Genomic DNA, 9296 nt, shown 5'->3' on the forward strand with positions numbered 1-9296 from the left:
CATTAAGTAGGCATCCATTATGTTTTGCTCGCACTGTCAGCCTATTTAAGTCATCCTGCAAGCCCTCTAATATCATTTAGCACTCCATTAGTCACCTGCCTTCTCTTGGATTGTGCTCTTCCGTATAATGCTTATTAGTATCATACTGTCTACCAGCCACCCTTTTATCCATGTCACCCCTTTCATTTCCATCTCCATTTGTTCCACTTTTCTTAAGAGGGGTTCCATGTAGTATCTTGTAAAATGACTTTGCAAAATCCAGCTCTAGCATGGTGTAGCCATTCTCGGTATTCAGATTTCACTCTTATAAAAAGTTAATAGATTACTAAGGATGGCTGCTCCTTCACAAAGCCATGCTGTCCCCCCTCATAAAGTATCATATTGTTATCCAATCGTTCCTGAACTCTCTTTATGATCAGCTTTTTCTGTACTTTTACCAGCACTCCTGAGATACTAATTGGTCTATATTTTGCTAGCACAATTAGATCATCCTTTATTAAAAGGAATTATTTTGTCCTCCTCCTATCTTAGGACTTTGTCAGAGCTGAGCCTTAAATTAAACAGCCTAATCAAGGGCATTGCCAAACCACCTGCAATTCTCTAAACGCGAGCCGATATATCATCCAATTCGTGTATTCTTCCTGTATTTGCATTCATGTTCTGCAATATCCAAAGTACCTCCATTTCACCAGCTTCTGTTCTCACACCAGTCCCTGCTACCTCTGCCATAACAATATCTTGATTTGGATAATATACCCTTGCAAAGTGGTAACTGATTAGCTTAACCATTTCGTTTACCTCTGTCACCTTTCTACCATCTGCACTCATTAAAATTATCCTTCCATAGTCCTTCTACCTTCCGCATAACGAAAAAACTCTTTGGGATTTCCTTTTGTTTGCTTGATTAATTTTTTCTCATAATCTGACTTTGCTGTCCTTTCTGTACGTCAGAAACGATGACAAATTTGACTCTTGATGCCATGGTACTGCTTCAAGCTGCCTTCTAAGTGTACCATAATCATTTGCCTTGTAGTTACACATATAAAATTTCTTCTTTACTGGTATTTAAATATATATTTTGTTACCTCCAAAGTCTAAAGTGACATAAACTCTTTCCCCAATTGGAGGCAATGTAGCTACCTTCGTTATGGAAGGTCTTCTTATCCTATAATCAGATCGAACATTTTCGAACCACGAATTCCCTCCTTCACATCTGCTATTAAGTGTCTAAATTCCTCTTCCTTCTTGCAATGTGATCACTTCTTTTTGCAATCTACAGTATGTCTCCACATATAAAGTTCTCCATATTGATTACTTGACTTCCACTCATTGTACTAATCTGCTGATGCATATCTTCCACATCATCTCAGGAACCTTCTATCTTATAGCAGAAAGTAATGTTATATTTTGTTTAATTGGCCTCAATCTTATGCCAGATTGACTTGAAAGAACGACTGACTCCTCTTCTTGTTTGCTGTAGTTGTTCAACAATATCCCATCGGCTATTCTATTTACTCTATCCTCCCTCATAATAATACTTAATCCATTATATTCTATCCTTTCGTTCGTAACTAGGTCGTCTGCCTATAACTTATGGTGAGGTTGCACTGACTAATATCCACAACTTCCCCCCTCATATTGCTTATAGCATTATTATATAGAAACTGTAGCATCCTCTGAAGCTCCCGACCACGTTACCATCCTGAATTGACTATCCCATTCGATACTGTTGCCTGAGAGACTAGATTTCGCATTTCTTTTTAGTTCACACACTCATTCGTTCCATTGGTGCCTTCAGAGAAAACAGTTTGATCCACCATAATTGCTTTAATTTTCTTGACTTTGCACTTCCACATTCTCAGCGAACAAAGCTCTATCTAGATACCTAACTCTAAATCCATTTTAATGCAGTCCATCAACATTTTACAAATCTTTTCGTCCATCAAACTCAGTCCACAAACTCTACGTCATTCTTTCTGCACAACTTACGTATTGATTAATTTACGTATTGCTTTTCAATTTGTTCATCAATGATATAGGAAAGGATTTGAGAGGAAGTGTTCACTTGTTTGCTGATGATGCACAGTTGGGTAGAGCAATTGTGAGTGCACAGGATGTCAAAATTTTACAGGATGATTTGGACAGTTTGGAGGGCTGGGCTAGGAAAAATGGATGTCAATTTAATGTGCCAAAGTGTACGGTTATGCACTTTGAGGTGAAAAGAATAGCAGCAGTATATGGCATTGGTGGAACCGTACTCCAGGAGATTGATGAGGCCAGGGATTTGGAAGTGTTGGTGGATAGGGAATTGAAGTTTAGGGGGCACATTGCAAAAGTGACTAAAACAGCTCACCAAATCACTTGGCTTCTGAAAAATACTTTAACATGCAGAGACAAACAAGTTGTTGTTCCTCTGTATCGAGCCTTGATAAGACCCCATCTGGACTTTTGTGCCCAGTTATGGGCACTAGGGTTTCTTCGTGATGGGGAGGAAGTGGAGAGGATCCAGAGAGAGAGTGACCAAGATGATAGCAGGTCTGTGGAATGAACCTTATGAGAATAGGTTGAAGATTTGTGGGTTGCAGAAATTGGTCGATAGGCGAAGGAGGGGTGATATGATTGAGACATTCAAATTACTGAAGGGTTTCTATAAGATTGATCCAGAAGATATTTTTGAAAATATGACTGGTGGTGGGAGGACTAGGGGCCATGAATGGAAGCTGGGCAAGATCGTGGTTGACAAGGGTGTTTAGAGCTAGGTTTTTTACTTGGAGAGTAGTGAATGAGTGGAATAAGCTTCCAGAGTCTGTTGCGGGTGCTACGACCGTGAATGCGTTCAAGGCAAGGTATGACAACTACTGTGTGAATATCGAATAGTTGTTCTTGACATGATGTTAGGGCCTCCCTCGATGAGTCTGTCGACTCCTTGGAGCTGCCCAGAACAATAATAATAATAATAATAATAATAATAATAATAATAATAATAATAATAATAATAATAATTAGCTGTCGTCGCTCTCCTTCTCATTTGGTCTCTGTCACAGCTTGTAAGCAAACTGGCAAACTTCACCTTCTCACCTTCTTCTTTTTCGTTTCTTCCAATAACTCTCATCCTCCCTCATACAATAGTTCCCATCTCTCAGGTCATTGCTTCCAGCCAATACAATAAATTGTTTCACCTTTGCTTTCTGTATTCTCACGGTATTACTAATATTATTAATTTTCACACCAGGGAGAGAAGATTTAGTAGCGCTTTCGGAAAGAACTCCCCTCATCATAGAATCGCAGTGAAAAATTATCTGCTCTTTCTCTTCTTTATTCTTACAATTTTCTTTTTGGCTTTGGACCTCTTGCTTTTTTTCTTCTCACTTTTAGCAATCTCTTGCTGTTTCTGCACCCTTTAAATTTCGAACTTTGTTTTATGCAGGACTACATGCATGGGCGTTATTTCTTTATTCAACTCTTCTAATTTCCTTTCAGACTCGTATGATCACGAGGTAAGTTTTCACATAGACCACATTCGGCGATAAAGACCCAGTGCTGGCCTACAACTCATTAAAAAAAGGTAATATTTTGTTCATTGATATATTTTTTGTGTTCCACTACTTTTTGCTGCATAATATTGTTCGGGCTTGAACCAGCAGTTATTGCAAATTAGATGTTTCACCTACTCGACACAATAGGGTTTTAAAAAGTGCTATTTTTGTAAAATAAATAACAAATAAGTAGTTATTATATTTATTTTCGTTTTGGTTAGACAGCGTTTTTTTTATCCATTATTTTACTACCGTAATGAAAAAAAAAATGCTTTCCCCCCTTGCTAGTTTTGTGCTACTTTTCTACCATTCGGTTTTGTTTTTACTATCTCGTGTCCACTAGAGGAAGTGCAAATATGGGACGATTTTATTTCTTCAGTTGAGTTGTGTTCGGTTAGTGTGAAATTCGAAAAGATAAATGTTTGAAATCATGTGTACATATTAATATAATTTAGTTTGCCACAGTGAGTGGTTGTACTAATTTACTAATTGTTTGTTATTTTTTGTGTTTAACACATACGGCAAAATGACTTCAAATATGTATTCAATTTATAAAGAAATTCAGCCTCCGACGACCGTGGAGCATTGTCTGTATTGTAATTTTTGCGATCCATATGAACCAAATTTGATATTAAGTGGTACTACGCAACTTCGCATTTATCGGCTAACTCCAGAACATACTAATGACACTTCGGTAGCGAACCAACGGCAGCCGAAATTGAAATTAGAATGTGTACAGGTATATTCTTTATTTGGCAATGTTATGTCATTGAAATCCGTTCGGCTTCTTGGATCGTCTAGAGATGCCTTGTTAATTAGTTTCAAGGAAGCCAAACTTTCAGTTGTTGAATACGATCCAGCAACTCACGATATCAGGACGCTTTCTTTGCATTACTTTGAAGAAGACAGTATGAAAGGGGGTGGTAATTATCATAGCGAATTATGTTTAGTTCGCGTTGATCCAGATGGGAGATGCGGCGCAATGTTAGTATATGGACGCTATATTGTTATTCTCCCATTTCGAAGAGAAACCACAGCAGATGAACAAGAAATTAGTATGTCAGCTGGTGGAAAATCACCTGTTCTGGCATCTTATGAAATTAATATGAGTGAATTAGATGAGAAAGTTAACAACATTGCTGACATGCAGTTCCTCCATGGATATTATGAACCAACCTTATTAATTTTGTATGAACCTTTAAAAACATGCCCTGGACGTGTTGCTGTAAGGCAGGAAACATATGCAATTGTAGCATTGTCCCTAAACATCCATCAGAAAGTTCATCCAGTTATTTGGTCCATGAGTGGATTACCATTTGATTGTTTCCAAGCTCTTGCTATTCCAAAACCAATTGGTGGCATATTAATATTTGCTGTAAATTCTTTGTTATATCTCAATCAAAGTGTTCCTCCATATGGTGTATCACTTAATGGTTTCACAGATTTTAGTACATCTTTTCCACTGAAACAACAGGAAGGTGTTAAAATTTCACTTGACTGTGCTCAAGCCACTTTCATTTCACATGATAAACTTGTTATATCCTTAAAAGGAGGCGAATTGTATGTACTTACACTATTTAATGATGGAATGAGAAGTGTAAGAAGTTTCTATTTTGATAAAGCAGCAGCCAGTGTATTGACCACATGTATGACTATGTGTGAACCAGGGTATTTGTTTCTTGGTTCACGTCTTGGTAATTCTCTTTTGCTTCGATATACAGAAAAAGTTCAGGATTCAAGTACGGAAGAGGAAAAAGTTGAAAAGACTATGAAAGAAGAAACTGCACCAGAGGAGAGACCTGCAAAGAAGAAAAGACTAGATTCAGTTGGTGATTGGATGGCTTCTGATGTTACACTGATTGAGGATCCAGAGGAGTTGGAAGTGTATGGTAGTGAAGAACAAACAACAAAGCAGATAACATCATACACTTTTGAAGTGTGTGATAGCCTTATAAATATAGCACCTTGTGGGAAAATATGTATGGGAGAACCAGCTTTTTTATCAGAGGAATTTTCTAATAATCCAGACATGGATTTGGAACTTGTAACAACATCAGGATATGGGAAAAATGGAGCACTGTGTATTTTGCAGAGATCAGTGAGACCACAAGTTGTAACAACATTTGAACTTCCAGGTTGTGTAGACATGTGGACAGTGATTGGTCCAAATAATGAAAAGAAAGAACAATCTGAAGATTCACTTTTAGAGAAAAAAGAGGCAGAGGGGGAAGGAGGCACCAAAGAAAGTGACATGGATCAAAAACAAAAAGAAGAATTCAGGACAAACTCACATGCATTTCTAATTCTTAGTCGCTATGACAGCAGCATGATTCTTCAAACAGGGCAAGAAATAAATGAACTCGACCATAGTGGATTCAGTACACAGGCACCTACTGTTTTTGCTGGAAATGTAGGCGATAATCGTTTCATTATCCAAGTGTCTCCAATGGGAGTCAGATTGCTGTCTGGATTTCGTCAGTTACAGCATATTCCTTTAGATGTTGGTTCACCTATTGTTTGGGCATCTGTAGCTGATCCATATGTTTTGATTATGAGTTCTGAAGGCTTGGTTATTCAGCTGACTCTAAGAGTTGATAGTTTTGGAACAGGTGCCAGGCTAGCTGTATCACGTCCACAACTTGCCTCAGTTAAGTCTTCTGTTTCAACATTGTGTGTGTATAAGGATATTAGTGGATTGTTCACTACAGCACCTCGAAAAGAAATAGAAGATAATACCACTAATCTTGGAGTAGTTCCAGATCCAGAAACTGTGAATGATGTTTTTAAATTGTCAGCAGGAGAAGTGGAAGATGAAGATGCTCTTTTGTATGGTGACACAGTACCTCAAAAGGAACAAATAGAAGTTAAAATGCCTACTGTGAAAAAGATTTTTAAATTTGTTCCAGAGCCAAAGGACATCAAACCTACATATTGGCTCTTTATAGCTCGTGAAAATGGTGTCTTAGAAATATATAGCCTGCCGGATTATAAAATGTGCTATCTGGTAAAGAATTTTCCAGCTGGGCAGAAACTTCTAGTTGATAGTGTTCAGATGACTTCTGGGCCTATTGGTGGTGGTATTTGTAGTGGATCATCAGACAAACAGTTTGATTCCTTGCCTGTAGTACAAGAATTACTTGTTGTTGGAATGGGTCCACAACAGTTTCGTCCATTGTTATTAGCTAGAGTAGATGAAGATCTGCTTATCTACGAAGTCTTTCCTTTTTATGAGACACAGACAGAAAATCACTTAAAACTTCGATTCAGAAAGTTGCCTCATGGTGTAATTTTAAGAGAAAGAAAAGCCCATAAAGCTCGCAAAAAGAGAGAGTTACAAGATATGGAGAATAGTACTAATTTCCAAAGATGGTTTAGAACTTTCAATGACATTTCTGGGTATAGTGGAGTATTTATATCTGGTACTCATCCACAGTGGCTTTTTATGACCAGCCACGGTGAACTCCGAATTCATGCCATGGGAATTGATGGTCCAGTAACATGTTTTGCACCATTTCATAATGTTAATTGTCCCAAAGGATTTCTTTATTTCAATCAGCAAGGAGAACTGAGGATCTGTGTACTTCCTACTCATGTTACATATGATGCACCCTGGCCAGTACGGAAAGTTCCTCTGCGTTACACACCACATTTTGTAAATTATCATTTGGAAACTAAAACTTACTGTGTTGTTACAAGTACACTAGAGCCATGTAATAGATTAATTCGATTTAATGGTGATGAAAAGGAGTATGAAATACTGGAGCGTGATGACAGGTATGTATATCCACTTACAGAAAAGTTTTCTTTGCAGTTACTCTCACCTGTCAGCTGGGAAGCAATCCCTAATACACAGATAGAACTGGAGGAGTGGGAACATGTAACATGTGCAAAAAATGTGATGCTGTGTTCTGAGGGTACACGTAGTGGATTAAAGGGATACCTTGCATTAGGTACAAATTATAATTATGGAGAGGATGTTACCAGTAGAGGAAGGATAATTATTCTTGATATTATAGAGGTTGTTCCAGAACCAGGACAGCCTCTAACCAAAAATAAAATTAAAGTTGTCTATAGTAAAGAGCAAAAAGGACCAGTAACTGCCCTTTGTCAGGTTGTAGGATTTCTACTTACTGCTATTGGGCAAAAAGTTTACATTTGGCAGCTGAAAGATAATGATTTAATAGGCATTGCTTTTATTGATACCCAGATCTATATCCATGCTACTATATCCATTAAAAACTTAATTCTCATAGCTGATATTCACAAATCTGTATCTTTATTGCGCTATCAAGAGGATAGTCGAACTTTAGCTCTTGTCAGTAAAGATGTCAAACCAATGGAGGTCTATGGCATAGAATTCCTTATAGATAATAATCAAGTAGGATTTCTTGTGTCAGATGCAGAGAAAAATCTTGTGGTTTACATGTATCAACCAGAAGCACGAGAAAGTTATGGAGGGCAAAGGCTACTTCGTAAAGCTGATATTCATATCGGTTATCACATAAGTTCATTTTTTCGGATCCGTTGCAGACTTGGTGATATGATTAATATAGACAGAAGGCAAGCTACCATAGCAGAAAAGAGACATATTACTATGTTTGCTACTCTCGATGGCAGTTTAGGTTATCTTCTTCCAATACCAGAAAAGATGTACCGTCGGCTTCTCATGTTACAGAATGTTTTAGTGACACATATTGCACATACAGGTGGCCTAAACCCTAAAGCATTCAGGATGTATAAAAGTCAACGTAAATCTTTAATGAATCCTCATAAGAATATCTTGGATGGTGAACTATTGTGGAAATACCTTAATCTTTCTGTGATGGAAAAAATAGAATGTGCCAAAAAGATAGGTTCAACACCTGATCAGATAATTGAGGATTTATTGGAAATTGACTGCTACACTGCTCATTTTTGATGTTTAAAGAATACCTTTTTTTATTCATTATGTAAATACAACCTCATTACATTTTCGTGAATAGTTTTCTTGATCCATGTTTACTTTCTAAACCAACACATATGATTCACTTTATAATAGTACATTCTTGGAGAATAATGTTTTTTGTTTTTGTTTCCATTTGGTGGTATTTATAAATATAGTTTTCTTTAATTCTGCAGATTAAAGTATTCTTCTAATGTATAACATTAGAAAATGAGCTAGTACTTATTCAAATTGAGAACTATCCAAATCCTACTTTATTAATGGTTTTAATCAAGCATGCAGATTGTGCTTTCCCTCAAAACTAGATTATTATTCATTGCCAATAATTCTGTTAGAAAGGTTATCTACTCTTAAAATTTCAAGCATTTCTTGGCAAAAATGACATTTACAATCTAATAGAACGTAAAGTATAAATTACGCATACATTTTATGCATGCGTAATTTATATGTATGAGAGCACATCTATATTCAGATATACACTGGTTTTCAATTTAATTTTACTTTAGGAGTAAAATATGTGCAAATAATTTTTTTTTTTTTTTTTTTTTTTTTTTTTTTTTTTTTTTTTTTGTCTTGTTGAAGGTATCCAAAAAATAAAAATAATAATTTGAGTATGTACTTGAAAAATTTTGGTATCTTATTATTGAGAACTGGGAAGAAAAATATTAAAAAGAAAAAGAGGGACATGGTGAACAGTGGATATCAGACCTTGCAAGGTAGCCAATATAAATATGAGGTAAAGCTTAAATGGTTCATTATTGGCATCAAAAAGAAGTATTGTAAGAAAGGATAATAAATATCTATTTATTGTTACAGTC

General features: G+C 36.5%; 1 protein-coding gene across 1 annotated transcript; it reads left to right on the forward strand.

Moving 5' to 3' along the window:
* The first annotated feature begins 3911 nt into the window (after nt 1-3911).
* On the forward strand, nt 3912-8679 carry Cpsf160 (cleavage and polyadenylation specificity factor subunit 1). The gene has a single exon (XM_090415630.1). It carries the CDS (start codon nt 4063-4065, stop codon nt 8452-8454), a length of 4392 nt encoding a protein of 1463 aa, XP_090271756.1. The 5' UTR covers nt 3912-4062; the 3' UTR covers nt 8455-8679.
* Nucleotides 8680-9296: the final 617 nt, after the last annotated feature.

The sequence above is a fragment of the Typopeltis vanoorti genome, chromosome 3 (assembly GCF_054136105.1).
Source record: "Typopeltis vanoorti isolate ZY-2024b chromosome 3, IOZ_Tvanoo_1.0, whole genome shotgun sequence".
Lineage (NCBI taxonomy): Eukaryota > Metazoa > Arthropoda > Arachnida > Uropygi > Thelyphonidae > Typopeltis > Typopeltis vanoorti.

Bases quoted from the DNA above. Each gene is read 5' to 3' on its own strand.
- Cpsf160 (XM_090415630.1), top strand. From the start codon at position 4,063: ATGACTTCAAATATGTATTCAATTTATAAAGAAATTCAGCCTCCGACG.